The sequence below is a fragment of the Chaetomium fimeti genome (assembly GCF_033439085.1).
Source record: "Chaetomium fimeti strain CBS 168.71 chromosome Unknown B0H64scaffold_9, whole genome shotgun sequence".
Lineage (NCBI taxonomy): Eukaryota > Fungi > Ascomycota > Sordariomycetes > Sordariales > Chaetomiaceae > Chaetomium > Chaetomium fimeti.
This window is the reverse complement of record NW_026944337.1, coordinates 65,880-81,168: the sequence shown is the minus strand read 5'-3', so window position 1 is coordinate 81,168 and position 15,289 is coordinate 65,880. Positions and strand designations below refer to the sequence as shown.

At 55.9% G+C, this 15,289-nt stretch overlaps 6 protein-coding genes across 6 annotated transcripts; 4 read left to right on the top strand and 2 right to left on the bottom strand.

The window, feature by feature from the left end:
• Positions 1-101: 101 nt before the first annotated feature.
• B0H64DRAFT_427032 (cytochrome P450) lies at positions 102-2,420 on the bottom strand. Its single transcript, XM_062805762.1, has 3 exons — positions 1,725-2,420; positions 857-1,668; positions 102-798 (listed from the first exon to the last, which is right to left on the bottom strand). Exons 1-3 carry the CDS (start codon positions 1,944-1,946, stop codon positions 174-176), a joined length of 1,659 nt encoding a protein of 552 aa, XP_062654937.1. The 5' UTR covers positions 1,947-2,420; the 3' UTR covers positions 102-173.
• Positions 2,421-2,625: 205 nt separating this feature from the next.
• Positions 2,626-4,728, bottom strand: B0H64DRAFT_348602 (uncharacterized protein). The gene is made up of 3 exons (XM_062801386.1): positions 4,543-4,728; positions 3,683-4,474; positions 2,626-3,607 (listed from the first exon to the last, which is right to left on the bottom strand). The coding sequence occupies exons 1-3, from the start codon at positions 4,600-4,602 to the stop codon at positions 2,705-2,707; spliced, it is 1,755 nt and encodes a 584-aa protein (XP_062654936.1). The 5' UTR covers positions 4,603-4,728; the 3' UTR covers positions 2,626-2,704.
• A 419-nt stretch (positions 4,729-5,147) lies between these two features.
• Positions 5,148-6,380, top strand: B0H64DRAFT_366666 (uncharacterized protein; the record flags this gene model as incomplete). The annotated part of the gene is made up of 1 exon (XM_062801916.1): positions 5,148-6,380. One exon carries the CDS (start codon positions 5,148-5,150, stop codon positions 6,234-6,236), a length of 1,089 nt encoding a protein of 362 aa, XP_062654935.1. The 3' UTR covers positions 6,237-6,380.
• A 423-nt stretch (positions 6,381-6,803) lies between these two features.
• Positions 6,804-10,465, top strand: B0H64DRAFT_427029 (uncharacterized protein). Its single transcript, XM_062805760.1, has 3 exons — positions 6,804-8,057; positions 8,191-8,194; positions 8,968-10,465. Exons 1-3 carry the CDS (start codon positions 6,913-6,915, stop codon positions 10,414-10,416), a joined length of 2,598 nt encoding a protein of 865 aa, XP_062654934.1. The 5' UTR covers positions 6,804-6,912; the 3' UTR covers positions 10,417-10,465.
• A 529-nt stretch (positions 10,466-10,994) lies between these two features.
• On the top strand, positions 10,995-12,397 carry B0H64DRAFT_245131 (CRAL-TRIO domain-containing protein). The gene is made up of 2 exons (XM_062799899.1): positions 10,995-11,835; positions 11,899-12,397. Exons 1-2 carry the CDS (start codon positions 11,106-11,108, stop codon positions 12,336-12,338), a joined length of 1,170 nt encoding a protein of 389 aa, XP_062654933.1. The 5' UTR covers positions 10,995-11,105; the 3' UTR covers positions 12,339-12,397.
• A 723-nt stretch (positions 12,398-13,120) lies between these two features.
• B0H64DRAFT_427027 (uncharacterized protein) lies at positions 13,121-15,256 on the top strand (the record flags this gene model as incomplete). The annotated part of the gene is made up of 2 exons (XM_062805759.1): positions 13,121-15,043; positions 15,098-15,256. The coding sequence occupies 2 exons, from the start codon at positions 13,121-13,123 to the stop codon at positions 15,164-15,166; spliced, it is 1,992 nt and encodes a 663-aa protein (XP_062654932.1). The 3' UTR covers positions 15,167-15,256.
• Positions 15,257-15,289: the final 33 nt, after the last annotated feature.

Sequence of the window (15,289 nt, the reverse complement as noted above, 5' to 3'; positions counted from 1 at the left end):
GGCGGTGGTGTCATCCCCCAGACACTGCTTATCTCGTGATGGAGAATTCTGCTTGGAATGGCCGGGAGGGTTTGTCGACCCTTTCAGGACAGGAACCGACTCAAGGTCGTTGTCTCCGAGTGCGAAATTAAACTTCATTGACATTTCTGCTACATACATCATAAGATCATAGATCAATGGCCACCATTTAGAGGCCGCATCCTCAAGTACATACCGTGTTCCGGCTTGATCGTGATGACGCCCCTCGGGACGATCTTGGACTCATCCATAGCCAAATCCCAGGAGAAGGATGCCACCAGCGCAGCGAGCAGACACCGCATCTCGGCCTTTGCGAACTCCTGGCCGATACAGCTCCGGGGCCCTTGTAGGAAGGTCAGGAAGTCATAGTTGCTTTTGGCACCACCGTGTCTATTTGTCTTTCCGTCATCCGCATTGATCCATCGCTCGGGGCGAAAGGCGCTCGCATCCGGGCCCCAGATCTCTGGCGAACGGTTGATCTGCCAGATTGAGATGACCATCTCGGTGCCCTTGGGGATGAACTGCTCGCCAATGCTGGTGTCGCGGAGCGCCTCGCGCATGGTGACCGGGACGGTGGGGTATAGGCGTAGTGTCTCATGCATGATGCCATTGAGGTACGGCATTTGCTTCAGCAGGCCCGTCAAGTCGGCTGAAGCGTCGCCAGCCAGCGGATCTTGCCCGAGTGTCTGCGCGACCTCATCCCGGAGTTTCTTTTGGATTTCCGGGTGCTTGGCGAGGAGGTAAGCCGACCAGGTGAGTGCTGACGCCGTGGTTTCGTGCCTAGGGAATGGGTAAGTAAGGTAGCGGGACGGGAACTGTGTGCGGCGATTTGACATACCCTGCAGCTAGAAATGTGAGAAGCTGGTCTTTGAGGACCTCGTCATCAAAGTTGTTGGACTTGATCAGAAGCGACAGGATGTCGAAGTGGTTGTCATCTTTCTGGATGATCGCGTGCCTCTTCTCCCTGATCAGATCTCTGCAGATGTTGTCGAGGGAAGTGGTCAGGTAGACGAAGAGCTTGTTCAGACCCCACGGGAGCAACTTGATAAGGGAGAAGCCGAAAGCTAGGTTGAGCGCGGCAAAGACGATTTTCTCCCGGCTCGGCTCCAGGAGTTCTTCATACAATTCCTGCAGTGGATCGCTCGATTTCTCGACGGCGTTTATCTCACGACCCATGCCGGCAATCCCGATGATGTCGAGCGTGACTTTGCTCGCCCAAGCCGTCAATTCGAGCACAGCCGAGCCCTTGGACTCGCTACTGGCGCCGTTGGCAATTTCGCTTTGGAGCTTCCTGGTCAAGATGCCGGCCTTCGTCCACATCATGGGGTACAGATCCGTGATGTGCCGGGCGTGGAAGGCAGGCAAGGTGTTTTTGCGCAGGAACTTGTGCTTGTCCTCTTCCAGCGTAATGAGGCCATCCCCGATGACAAGCCGCAAAAAAGAAGCGATCCTCCTCGGTTTGGCGAAGTCGTAGCATTTATGCGAAAGCAAGTCGGCCAGAAGGTGAGGTTTGGCGACGAAGATATGCCGTCTGAAAGCATCTAAGGCGACCAAGTCTTCATCCGGATACCGCTTGGCCAGGTCAAGGAACAGGTCTCCCGCAGGTCCTTCCCTTACAACCAGAGTTCGATAAGCAGCACTGATTATCGCCTGCGACGGACTTGGTGAGTATTCTCTGTGGACGAATGCTGTCATGTTGCACTTACTTTCGGCCCAGAGATCCGCCGAAGTGGGCTGAAGAAGTTGGGGTACAAGACTGCCCAAAAGATGAGCCCGAAGGCATAGTTGACCAGGATGGTACCGACGACAGCTGTGAATCGGTCATGCAAGCTGAAGTACTCGGGGAGTAACTTGACAATCACAAGATACTCGGCGGCACCAGCGATGGTAAGACCGGGAAAGTTGAAGATTCGAGAAACTATAGACATGTCTGAGTTGTGGGTAGTCAGAATGAGGATGAGGTTGTCGTGGAGATCTAGAAAGGACAAGACAACAAAGATGATAAGTTTCTAGCTAGGGGAACGGGCGAGAGCGGAAGTCATGGAGTACTTTAAGCGTAATGTAGAAATTCTGCTGAGCATGAACCGAACAAGGCAAACTCCTAGTTTCCGCCTGATTGTCTTGCTCACTCCCGCGACGCGCGTTTGATGTGGATAGGAGATAGTTAGTTGCCAACGGCAGAAAGCCGCCTCGGCAACGACTAAGCATCGCCGCAGTGGGGGTGTGCAAGAAGTTCATGCCCCGATGCTCCTGCTCTGTCGATCAAAGGTGTCCTGTGAACCCCACTTGGAGCGAGCTGGGCTTCGGGAAAGAGAGGATATCCTTCGTCCCAGGGTTTCGGATTACGACGCTACCCCAGCTCGCGCAGGTCGCAAGGTCTGTCCCTATTCAGCTTAGTGTGCGAGGTTGAGACATTCCCCGCGGGACGGGCACCCTACCCGGCCAGGGGGCAGGAGGATGCAAGACCAGCAAAGACGATAAACCGAGGTCTTGCTAGAAAAGCATGACGCAAATGCAGGCGTTGTTGTCTTGTGAATCTTCCCAGTCATCTGCCAAAGCTTCACTCGCGAGTATGCTACGTCAAGGGCACAACAAGGTGATCGAATCCGTGGATATTATCGTGCTAAAACCGGATTTACAAGGACCTAACTTCCATTCCAAGCCGAGGGGAGAAATACACCCTGAATCAAGACCCAACCATGTATCCGAAATCCAGCACTGGGCTTCCATCTTGCACCGAACCTGTCACTGTACATTGCGGCGGAGTAGCCACCACCGGAGAAAGAGTGTCTTCTGCCGAGCTGGGACTCCATCCCACGCCCGGGTTTATCCACGAACGCAGGGAGATCTGCTCTTGCGCCCACCGTGTCTTGCCAATGTTGTCCTCTCCCACGGCAACCGCGGCTCGAATTCCAATCCCGCCATTAAGCCGTGCCAGAATCTCCATTGCCTTCATGTTCTGTTCCGGGGTCACGTACGCGCAGGATGACACTAGCCGGATCGACTGAACGATGACTATGGCCGCGGCCCCGTCGTGGGGGACGGTGCCGGGGAGGCCGCCTTGACCAACATCGCCCAGCGCGTATGGCACGGTCGCGAGGATGTCGTCTATCACGGCAGCGACGTCCATCTCAAGGAACGGGAGATACTCGTCCAACGTCGTCCCAATGCCGCCGCCCCACTGTTCCTGTTGATAGTGGTATGTGATCATGCTCACCAGCAAGATGAGGCGTGCAGACCGAATTAGAATGATGGTGCACGCCGTTTCAACGTCGTAGTGAGTTGTCCCAGATGCAACTTGTCCCAGTGCCGTAGGTGACCCGCGCCCCTTAAACATACTATGCCAATAATCCGCAGCCTCGACGTCCCAGAGGTGGAAGTCGTCAAGCGTCTCGGAGCATGTTTGTATCACGGACACTTGTTCTTCGACATCGAGCTGAGCACTCCTCGATAGCAACTTGTGCCGTAGCACCAGCGTCTTCGACATCATTCCCAGGGCACGCAGGAGGGGGTTGAAGGCGCCCCAGGCAGTGGCAATGGTCCCAGGATCCACGTAAGTGTCGTCGTCATTTAGGAACGAATAAACATGCTACCAGAGGGTCAGTATTGTTTCTTAGAAGCATAGCTAGCAACGGAGCCGATATGGCGCCACGTTACAACTTACCAACCGGATGAGGGCTAAGAAGAGGAGCTCAGCTCCCTGGGAGGTCGCAATCTGCTCCGGCCCCCGTTTCTCCACAAGGTAGTAAAGGCCAGGAGCGTGCTCGCGGGGGCCACCCGGCCGCTCGCCGCTGATGTCGTTCAACATGCACAGGAGCAGGACAGATGTTATCACCTTGTCATCCTTGGCTTCCTCTTCGGATTGTAGGAGGTTCTGCAGCATGCGGATGGCGCGGCTGTAATTCTCGTACGACTGAACGCGGAACTTCTCGCCACCGAATTTGTTGTAAGCCGCCATCTGAGCGACACTAAGGGTGGACGCCTCCAAGAGGCCATGGCTGTGGGAGTCATATAGGGTGGGAAGGAAGCTCAAGTGCCCGGGGAAACCGTCTTCTCGGTTTGGTGTGACGAAACGATGGATGAAGTAGAACAGAGATACGTGGTCGTAGCAGGGATCGGGTGCGCGAGGAAGAGCACGGCTCAAACGGCCGTTCTCGACGGTTTGTTGCTGTTCTTGTCGGGGTGACGTTGGCGGCAGGAGTGATGGTATCGGTTGTTGTTTTCGTCGTTGTCGTTGTTCACCAGCCCTCGCGGCCACCCCGGGTTGCTGAGGGCTTCGGCGTCTCGGGCCTTTGCTCCCCTGTTCTTGCGTGCATTCCTGTGTTGAGACTGCACCAGCAGCAGCTACGACGGAGGCGGGACTTGAGCGGTGTCGAAACTGGAACTGGTCGGTGTATCCAGTGCATGGTTTGCCGTAGATTAAGCAACGGCGACATGACGGTCTGGTTTCGTCGCACTTTCGGCCACTGGCAGTTAGCTCCTGCGTCAGAGAGGCCAGGGGGGACGGCAGCATCCAACACCAACCTTTACTTTCCGCTGGCGACAGCGCAAACAACCCCTGCTGAAATGTCCTGGAAACACCATCCTTCCCAGCCCAAAGTTGACCTAAAACCGGAAGCGGGCGATATGGAACCGTCGCAATGCCGAAAGGTGGAGGAGGTGGGAGAATATTGGGCCGAGTACAAATCTGGGGAGAAGGCCGAGTTTGCGATGCCAGCAGTGCCGCGTCGACAACGGGCCAAGGGCAAGCGCGTCACTTGAGCGCACCTTACTCGGTACGGTTTAGCTTGCGATGCATGCCGAGGTTGTGTCCGGGCTCACATCCCAGTCCAATGGAGCACTGCTGCAGATCCTTTCAGGGGTGGTGTTGAGGGCATCCTCAACATCAACACCAGAAATTCACAGGACTGTGCAGCTCCAGCACGAATCATGAAGATGGATATTGTATATCTAGACTAGAATGTGAGACTAACTTCAGCATGTTCCCATACTCTCTTAGCACCCTCCCGGCGCCCATTTCGTCAAGGCTAATCGCCAAGTTCCTCTCACATCCCAATAACCTCGCCAGCCCGCCTGCCTCACGACCTCGCAACTCACACTTTCTCGTCTCCTGAACCCATCTCCTCGTCATGGCTTCATTCCTCTACTCTCCCGCTGTCGACATGATAGCAGCCGCGGGCCGCATTGTCCTCTCGCCTCTCTTATCCGGCCCAATGCTAGTGACCATCACCTACTACCCGGATGCCGTACGCCACATCATCGCCTCGGCCGTCAAAGTCCTCCCCGAGCAGGTTATGGCACCGATCCTGTCTCTACCACAACCCCTTGTGGCAACTGCTCTGCGGGTTCTCACCGTGTTGAGCCTCGTCCGCGCAGTGAACGGGGCCCTAAACACCATGGCTTCGAACTCTTGGCGTCTCACGGCGGCGAAAGGCTGGGACTGGCCAAACGAAATTGCCGTGGTCACGGGTGGTTCGAGTGGTATTGGGAAGGGCATCGTGGAGAGACTCGTGGCCCTTGGTGTTCGTGTTGCCGTGCTGGACATCCAGGGCCTACCCAAGGAGTTCCAGGGGAATGCGCGCATCCGATTCTTCCACTGCGATGTGACGTCGGCCGAATCTGTCGCGGCAGCGGCAGATGCTGTCCGCAGCGAGTTTGGGCACCCCTCTATTCTCGTCAACAACGCGGGGATCGCCCGGCCTATGCCCATCCTCAAGACGCCAGAGGAGTACCTCCGTAAAATATTCGGCGTCAACGTCATGTCCCTGTGGTTCACGACGCAGCAATTTCTTCCCCGCATGGTCCAGCTCAACAAGGGCCATGTTGTGACTGTGGCGAGCATCGCGTCCTTTGTCGCTCTCGCCACGGCCGCTGATTATTCGGCAACAAAAGCCGGCGCCCTAGCGTTTCACGAGTCGCTCGCGTCTGAGATCAAACACCAATACAAGGCACCGAACGTGCTGACGTCCGTAATCCACCCCAACTTTGTCAAGACACCACTCCTTGACGGGTTTTCTGGCCGCCTTGAGCGTGCTGGGGTCCGGATGCTGACAAGCGACCGGATTGCGGATGAAGTGGTTGTTCAGATCAAGAGCCGGAGGGGTGGTCAGTTGGTGATCCCGAGCTCCGCCACGGGCATATCCGGCATAAGGGGCTGGCCGACATGGCTGCAGGAACTCTTGCGTGATGCTGTTGCAAAGGGGGCAGTGAAGCCGTAGCCATGTAGCATTCTGATATGTACCAGAGGAATGCTAAGTTTCACGCCGTGTTGGTCAAAACAGTGAGGAACAAGAATCCAAGCGCTTGCTCAAATCATGCTGTTCGATACCTGTGCTCAAATACCTACCTACCTAGGTACCTAGCTTTTTCAGTCGTTTTTCCAATTTCCTGCTTGATGCCATTAACCAACCGTCAGTGACTTTGACCGATCGGAGACAACTACCTCGGTACGTGCCTATATCTGTAGGTAGGTAGTTCGCAAATACCACTATTCACTAACAATAATATGTTGATTCTTCCCTATTTGTCCCAAGGAAAATGACCCGCGGTTAGCTGCAAGCGAGGGAAAACCCGCTTGTGTACGAAATAGTCTTGTGGACTGGCAAGATATCGGGATTACGAGCAGCATGCACTGATCCCGGTCCATATCCCCCCCACCCTCCTCGGCCTCTGCCGCCTCGGGTGAGTCGGGTCCGGAGCCCGTACTTGGGGGTTGCGTGGGTCTGGGATTTTTACCCATTTACCCCCTACTACGGAGTAGGGGGTAAATGGGTAAAAATCCCAGACCCACGCAACCCCCAAGTATACAAAAATGGGACCTCACGCACCAGACCGACCTCAACCTAAACTTCAAACACCAGCAGCCTCCGCACCAGCCATACGAACACTCGCAACATGGAGATGGCACGAACACCAAACGCGAAACCTCCTCAAGTTCGCACAGGAAAACCACCCCGCGTGATGCTCCTGTTCACGTATTGCTACACCATCCTCACCACACCATTTTTACTCGCTCATTTTGCCCTTGACATACTTTTGACCTTGTTCCCGCAGACACGACCCATCACCGGGTGGTCACTTAACCAAGCGGCCCGTATGCGGGTGGTCAAGCTGGTACTCCTCTACTGGTCCCGCCTGCGTTGGGGAGACCGACTCACTCTTCGCCCCGGCGGCGAACGCAACCGATTCGAAGTGATGCACCCACGGTCACCGAAGCTCTACACAGGAGCCCTCTCAGATGCCGGGATCCAGCCTGAGGCCATTGGCGCAACCTGGACACCAGCACGGCCGCCACCCCCAGCACTGGTGCGACCGGAGCTGACCGTGGTGTTGCACTTCCACGGTGGTGGATTCGCCGTTGGTAACGGGCGTGATGAGGACACGGGATATCTAGCTCGGACTTTGATTCAGCACATGGGCTGCAAGCTCGTTTGCACGCCGCAATATCGGCTCTCCAGCGGCACCAACGGACGGTTTCCGGCGCCAGTGCAAGATGCGCTTACGGCCTATCTCTGGCTCCTCCACGAAAAAGGGATCCCCGCTCGTCAAATCGTTTTTTCGGGCGACTCGGCCGGTGGCAATATTGCTCTGGGTCTACTACGCTACATCCACGAGCACGGTGCCGAGCTAGACATCCCCGCCCCAGGCGCTGTTGCGCTCTGGTCGCCGTGGGTAGATGTGGGAGCGGCGATCGACCAAGACATGCGGCAGTCGCCGAACTACAAGACGGACTACCTCAACATGGAATTCGGCCGCTGGGGCGCCGCTTCCGTGTCTGGGAACATGGACCCGTCAGGACCGTACCTTTCCCCGCTTCACCACCCTTTCACGCCGCCCATGGCCGACATGCCCATGTTCCTCCATGGAGGCGACCGAGAAGTACTCTGGGACGATATACAGGTCTTCGCGCAACGCTACGGGGATATTGGCTGGAAAGTGCACCTGGGCGTGTCCAGGCAATGCCCTCACGACATTCTCTTGCTCGGCTCCAGGCTTGGGTTTGAGCGGGAGGCTGAGGAGGCAGCGAAGGAGTCCGGCAAGTTCTTGGCAACGGCGGGCATGCATCTGGGCTAGCTGGGACCTGTCTAGTTTCCGGGAGGACTCCAGACAGGTGGGCTCTAAGGGTATCTCTGAAATGGACTAGCTTCCGACAACGTAGATCGATGAATGCAGGAACGTACGAGGCCTTCAAGCCAAACTAGCGTCGTGCTCATGACCATGAACTCACATGGTAAATGCTTCACAAAAAGACACTCCGAGGTAAATTGTGAAATTGTGTCATTCTGAGGCGAATGGAAAAACAACGTGGGGGGGGAATCGAATCTGGAGCCGAGGTCCAGGGTCGAAATCAAGCATTGGGGCTGTGGGGAATTGGACTCATGCGGGGTGGAGGAAAGCACGCGGAAACAAGCAAAAAATGCAACATTCGTACAGTAATGGTCGCTCGAGCTTGAACTGTGCTCGCTTCTGGCATGGCTTCCGAGTTGGTCCGCGTGGTCCGCCATGATGTGCCCACGGTTTGCGAGGTTGGTACTGGATGCGACGCTCCCTTCCAGACAATGCAGCGAATTATACGATGGAGAATGTCCCGAGTAGGTGCCCCCTGCTACCCATCGAGCCCGATCTGGACTCAGCTTGCGACCCCTGAGTGCCGACGCGCATGGTGGAGTTCTCGCGCCACGTAACGCGGAGTATTGTTCGGAAGAGCTCCGGCGCCCGGCGATCAACTTGCGAGGTGCATCGGGACTTGTCCGAACAACATACGCGGCCGCGAAGGAACCGATCCCGCATGGCTAGCGATGGTGAAAATTTATTCACAGAGAGGATCGAGTACATCAACCAAAGCCCAAGTGGCACTCACAAGAGACATTTCCTGAGCCTCATCACTCCCTTGCACATATTCCCGGACCTCGCTGCACCGCCATGGCCAACGGCAACCCCCGCGGACAGTCGGATAACGGCATGTTCTTCGACACCATCATCATCGGCGCTGGCATCTCGGGCATTAACGCCGCGTACCGAATCCAAACCGAAGGACCAGCCGAGACAAGTTACGCCATTCTAGAAGGACGGGACTCACTCGGGGGAACGTGGGACCTGTTTCGTTACCCCGGCATCCGCTCCGACTCGGATATCTTCACTTTCGGGTTTCCCTGGAGCCCGTGGAAGCACAATGTCTCGCTTGCGTCCGCCGAGCAAATCAAAACTTATATGAGGCAGTCAGCCGAGTCTCAAGGCATCGATCAGCACATCCTTTACCGCCACAGCGTGGCGTCGGCGAACTGGAGCCCGGCGGACAAGAATTGGGTCCTGCAGGTTGAAGTGACGGGACAAGACCAACCCATCACTATCCGGTCACGATTCTTGCTGCTCGGCACGGGCTACTACGACTACGAGAAGCCCCTGGAAGCGGCGATTCCCGGCATTGAGAACTTTGCTGGACGGGTTATCCATCCACAATTCTGGCCCGAGGACTACGACTACAATGGCAAGAAGGTCGTGATCATTGGTAGCGGCGCTACCGCCGTGACCGTGCTCCCCGCGATGGCTGAAAAGGCGAAACAGGTCACCATGCTGCAGAGAAGTCCCGGCTACGTGTTTTCCCTCCCATCAAACAGCATCATAACCGCACTTCTTTTCGCGATCCTCCCCATCAGCGTGGCTCACTACCTCAACCGCATCATGTGGCTTCTCAGGAGCCACCTGACCACCGTTCTCTGTCGGGCATGGCCCGGGCTGGCCAAGCTCATCATCAAACACGTCACCATCAAGCAGCTGCCGCCGGACATCCCATGGGACCCTAACTTCAAGCCGCGGTACAATCCCTGGGAGCAACGTTTCTGCGCCTGTGTTGACGGCGACTTCTTTGCCGCGCTCCGGTCTGGGAAAGGCAACGTGGTCACGGGCACGATCAAAACCGTGACCAGCAAGACCATCGAGCTGGACTCGGGCGAGCGCCTGCACCCGGACGTCATCGTCACCGCGACAGGGCTGAAGCTTCGGTTTGGTGGCGGGATCCGATTCGCGGTCGACGGCCGGCCCTTTGAGTGGTCTGAGAAGTTTGCCTGGAGGGCTGCTATGCTTGAAGGGGTGCCTAACCTACTCTTCCTCACCGGCTACGAGACGGCATCCTGGACGTTGGGGGCCGATGTCAGTGCTCGTCTGTTCGTGCGCATCCTCCGGGAGATGCAAGGGAGGAAGGCTACGGTGGCGGTCCCGCGACCGTCGCGGTCCATGCCGGATAAGCCCATGATGAGCTTGAATTCCACATACCTCAAGACGGTGAGGGAGGTGCTACCCAAGGCGGGAACAGGGGTTTGGGCAGCAAAGACGAATTACTTTGCGGATATGGCGCGGGCAAAATGGGGCAGTGTATCGACAGATTTGGAGTTTTCTTAAGCTTGAAAGTAAATAGGAGTAACCTGACAATCACATCACCGTAACCCCGCGCATATTCCCCCCATTCATTCCGCGACCAAACCCTTCGGGGCCTGAGCCTTGAGTTCCCTGGCACTCTGGTACTATGATGTCAACCATGCACATGCACATCCATGTGTATTCGTAGTGAGGTTCATGATCCCGACGGGTCATCCAGCCCACACCTGCATAGCCGTTGCCAGTATTATCTGTGAATGCCGGCTGTTCCCATGCTCCGCGTGACCTGCCCGGGCAGCCGGGCTCGCAACACTCCACTCTCTCGGTATTCAGGGGCTCGAGATCTTCACCGAAATGCGGGGTGCAGGGGCCTCAGGCGATCTTCATGTACAATGGTGGAGCGACGGCGCCTCTGTCCGAATTCGGGGCTGCTTTCCGAGCGCTGCCGAGCTTGCATCCAGTTCAAGGCACCACACATCTGGGAAGGATGATGAGTTGGCTAACTTGGCTCTGTTTATGAGCCTCATAACTCACGACGAGAGGGCAGCAAGTCCAAAATTGTCACATACTGAACCAATCTATTGACATCTTATGGATTGGGTTAACGTTGCTGTGACAAAGAGCTGCTTCCGCATTTCTCGGCCCAAACTCCTTCACCGCTATTACTCAATTTCCTTCTCGTCAACCTCCCATCTCCTCACCTGAACTTCAAAATGCCTGACGAAGCAGCAACGACTTCCCCCGGGCACCTCGACAGCCTTACAGTCGAAGAGGAGGGTAAGTTACAGGAAGCATGGATTCATCTCCTCCGGCTATGCGGCGTCGAGGAGAGCGCCAAGCTTGAGACACCGAACCAGACGCAGGAGTTCCGGGAGCACCTCAGCGACAAGTCGGCCGACGGTTTCCGGCATCGGCTCTGGACGTTTATACTCGCAGACCACCCGGACGTCTTGGTGCTTCGCTTCCTCCGTGCTCGGAAGTGGGACGTGGAAAAGGCGGTGGCTATGTTGGTCTCTGCTCTCAACTGGCGCCACGAGCGGCGACTCGAAGATGACATTGTCAACAAGGGCGACAGCATCGGGCTGGCTGAAACCCAATCGGACGACGAGAAACGATTCTTGGCCCAGTACCAGTCCGGGAAGGCCTACATCCGCGGTTCCGACAAGGAGCAGCGCCCCGTTTTCATCATCAAGGTTCGCCTACACGACCCAAAACTCCAGTCGCCCGAATCCATGGAAGCCTTCGTGCTGCACAACATTGAGACCATCAGGACCATGATCCGGCACCCTAACGAGAAGGCCTGCCTCATTTTCGACCTCACTGGCTTCGGCCTGAAGAATATGGACTTTCATGTGGTCAAGTTTTTAGTCCAGGTTTTTGAGGCGAGATACCCGGAATATTTAGGTGTGGTGCTTATTCACAACGCACCCTTCGTTTTCTGGGGTCAGTCACACTCCGTAACAGAGTTTATTTGGAAGGAGTTATTGCTAATGGGGCACAACGCAGGCATCTGGAAGATGATCCAACCGTGGCTGGACCCAGTCATTGCATCCAAGATCAACTTCACAAGCAGCAACGGAGATCTCGCCCGCTTCATTGCCCAAGAGAACCTCCAAAAGTGTTACGGGGGTAAAGATAGCTGGGAGTACAACTATGTCGGGCCAGTGAAAGGGGAGAACGCGGGAATGGGCTTAGAGAAGAAGCAGCAGGTCGAAGCAGACCGAACCGTGCTCCTGCGCCAGTTTGAGCAACTGTCGCTCGAATGGGTGAGGGCGAAACCCGACTCACCTGATGCAGTGCAGAAAGTGGCGGAGAGGCGTGAGCTGGCAGAACAGTTGCGGGAGAATTACTGGCACCTGGATTCCTTCGTCCGGGCCAGGACCTACTATGACCGAGTAGGTGTAATTGGCCGTTTGGGTGAGGTGGACTACAAAGCGGCAACATAAATAGGTACCTGCTTTACCTGGTACCCAAGTCACAATGAGAAGCACGACTTTTTTCCCGTAACTAACATGTTGATTTTGATGTTGCTAGTTACTTATTACTTACCATTCACCGAGGTCCTCGACAGACGTTCCATTGTCTGCCCAGGTCCACATGCTCCTTTCATCCGTCTAGTTACTGGGGCGAAACTACTACATGTGTGAAGATGCTCGTGTGGAGAGAAAAGGCCACCACAACCTCGGTCGATTTGGCTGTCACGGCCATGGTAGACGGTCACCCTCGGTAGACCAGTGCATGCGCACCCTTTCTCACCTGTCGGCGGATTTCAGGCCGGCATGAACAGACGACTTAGAAACAAGCCGCACACAGTATACAGATACGGAGCCCGGCGGGGCGATCGATCTGTGGGCTGAGAGTCCCCATGGCCTCCCGCCCCCTCCCCCGGTTTGCATCCGGGCACCCCAGATTCTCGGGGGGTGGATGCTTGGCACACTACCCTGCCTCCCTGCAAAAACCAGCTCGTCCGTCCGATGCAGAGTAACCCTCGAGCCGGGGCCGGTAGATCTGCCAAGTTCACTAGAGGATCCTTAACCTAGTTGGATCATGCTCGCGCTCTTCAACTTGGAATAAACTTGGCTTTGGCCCTCTCCACTTCGGCCAACCTCTCAGCCCTGTCCTTCCCCCTTCTCACGGGTTCTGGGTACCCGGGGTCAAGCGCTGGTAACCTTCATTTTTATTCCAGCTCAGAATCCAAGCAACTCAACGTCGGCGTCACAACAGCACCATGCGGTTCTCCAAGTTGCTTCTTGCAATCTCGGCCCCTGTCGGCCTTCTCGCGAGAGAACCCTCCGACCAACTCTCACCGGGCGAACTTGCCGCGCTTCTAGAAAAACATGACTTGGCAATTGTTCCAAAGTCGGAGCTCACCGACGCGCTGACCGAACTCAATGCCCTTCTCAAGAGCCAGCGCGTGCAGCCGCGTCTTTTCGCACCGAAGTTCGCGAGGCAAAACACCACCACAACGGCCTCAGAGTCTGGTTCCGGCTCCGGTGATTCCATCTCCGCCGACGACTTCCTCGGCCTCGGGGATTTTGGAGATGTGTTAAAGGGTCTCTTCAAACCCCTTGAAGACCTCACTGGACTTCTAAAAGCCCTTGAAAGCCTGCTCACAGCCGAGTTTCTCGAAGGCTTCCACGATGCGATGGTCTACCTCGCCGAGACTCTGCAGCCGCCCGCGCCAGCCCTGATACGGAACCTTTTGAAAAAGGGCGGACCGCTCATTGACATGCTCGGTGAAATCGACCTCAAGGGCCTATTGGACCAACTCAAGGGTGTCGACCTCGAAAGCCTGGTCGGCGCGGCGTTGAAGCTCCTGTCCGAAAAGAACATCAACAACATCGAGTCCCTGGTAACAAACGGCGCGGCTCTTCTTACTCCTTCGTTCGTCAACCAGACAGCGACGCTTATCGGAGATGTTTCACCACTGTTGAGTCAGCTGAGCCCGTTGCTAGAGCAGCTCACCAAGCTGGACCTCGAGGGCCTTCTCGATGCGGTGGCTCCTCTTCTCGCCCCGGAGTCCATCCAAGGTATCGTCAAGTTGTTGGACAACGCCGAGGCTTTGCTCACGCCCCAGTTCGTGAAGCAAGTTGGTGGTCTTTTAGGGTCTGTTGGACCCCTGCTTGAGAAGGTCCAGCCCCTGCTCGACAAGCTCGCGGATTTGGATTTGGAAGGCATCTTGGATGCAATTGCGCCTCTTCTCACGCCGAAGTCTGTGCAGGGCATCGCGACGCTGCTGAAGAACGCCGAGGCTTTACTGACGGCTGAGTTTGTTAAAAGCATTGGAGGTCTTTTGGAGTCAGTTGGCCCACTCCTCGAGAAGGTCACGCCGTTGCTTGATAAACTTGCGGGTGTGGACCTTGAAGGCATTTTGGACGCCGCTGCCCCTCTCCTGACACCACAGTCAATAAAGGGGATCGTTGGTCTGCTCGACAACGCAGAGAACCTGCTCACGAGCGACTTCGTCGGCGACACAAAGACACTTATCGGCGACGCGGTCCCGCTGGTCTCGGCGCTTGCAGAGGTCGACCTGGCAGCTCTGATCAAGCAACTTCAACCGTTGCTCAACGCACTCGGGGAAATCGATATCGCGAAACTGGTCAAACAAATTTCACCCCTCCTCACACAACTTTCGCCCCTGCTCGAGCAGCTCGGCAAGATCGACTTGGCCAAACTTGTCGCTAAGCTGTCGCCGTTGTTGGACATGCTAGGCGAGCTCGACCTCAAGAACATCCTCGATTCGCTCTCACCCCTGCTGACGGCCAAGGGCATTGGGGGCGTCGTAACGTTGCTCGATAATGCCGAGGCCCTCCTCACCGCCAACTTCGTCAACCAAACACACACGCTCATTGGTGGCGCTGTGCCCCTCATCAACGCCCTGGACAAAGTCGATATTCAAGGATTGTTTGAGATCATTGACCCATTGCTCAAGGAGCTAGACGGAATTGACCTCAGCGGCTTGATCGATGCAATCAAACCAATTCTGGAGGCTCTTAAAAAGATTGATGTCAAGGGCATCGTGGACCAGGCAATGCCACTGCTTACCCCGGCCAGCATCAAGGGCGTGATAGGACTCATCAACAATGCCGGCACTCTCCTGAGCAAGACGTTTGTGACGCAAACGTCGGAACTCATTGATGATGCGACACCAGTAAGACCTTCTCCTGTTTCCATACCAATCCCCGCTAACGTTTGATGCTTGAAGCTCGTGGCAACGATTGCCGACCTCGTGCATGCAATTTTGAAGGAGTTTGTAGGCAAGCGGGAGGGTTGATCAGGACGAAACGAGGAACAGCTGGGCGAACTTATGTAGCATCCATTCCGTCCACAATTGCTGCACAATTGCTGCACGATGGATTGTGGGATTCTCCTGAGTCCGAGTCGTCGCATTATGAGG

Excerpts from the sequence above, each read along its gene's own strand:
- B0H64DRAFT_427032 (XM_062805762.1), bottom strand. The coding sequence starts at position 1,946 with ATGTCTATAGTTTCTCGAATCTTCAACTTTCCCGGTCTTACCATCGCT. Across the intron at positions 1,669-1,724 it reads GGCGGATCTCTGGGCCGAAA|GCGATAATCAGTGCTGCTTA; the intron begins GTAAGTGCAACA and ends AGTCCGTCGCAG. Across the intron at positions 799-856 it reads CTCACATTTCTAGCTGCAGG|GCACGAAACCACGGCGTCAG; the intron begins GTATGTCAAATC and ends CCCATTCCCTAG.
- B0H64DRAFT_348602 (XM_062801386.1), bottom strand. The coding sequence starts at position 4,602 with ATGGTGTTTCCAGGACATTTCAGCAGGGGTTGTTTGCGCTGTCGCCAG. Across the intron at positions 4,475-4,542 it reads GTCGCCAGCGGAAAGTAAAG|TGCGACGAAACCAGACCGTC; the intron begins GTTGGTGTTGGA and ends AGTGGCCGAAAG. Across the intron at positions 3,608-3,682 it reads TCTTAGCCCTCATCCGGTTG|CATGTTTATTCGTTCCTAAA; the intron begins GTAAGTTGTAAC and ends ACCCTCTGGTAG.
- B0H64DRAFT_427029 (XM_062805760.1), top strand. The coding sequence starts at position 6,913 with ATGGAGATGGCACGAACACCAAACGCGAAACCTCCTCAAGTTCGCACA.
- B0H64DRAFT_245131 (XM_062799899.1), top strand. The coding sequence starts at position 11,106 with ATGCCTGACGAAGCAGCAACGACTTCCCCCGGGCACCTCGACAGCCTT. Across the intron at positions 11,836-11,898 it reads CGCACCCTTCGTTTTCTGGG|GCATCTGGAAGATGATCCAA; the intron begins GTCAGTCACACT and ends GGCACAACGCAG.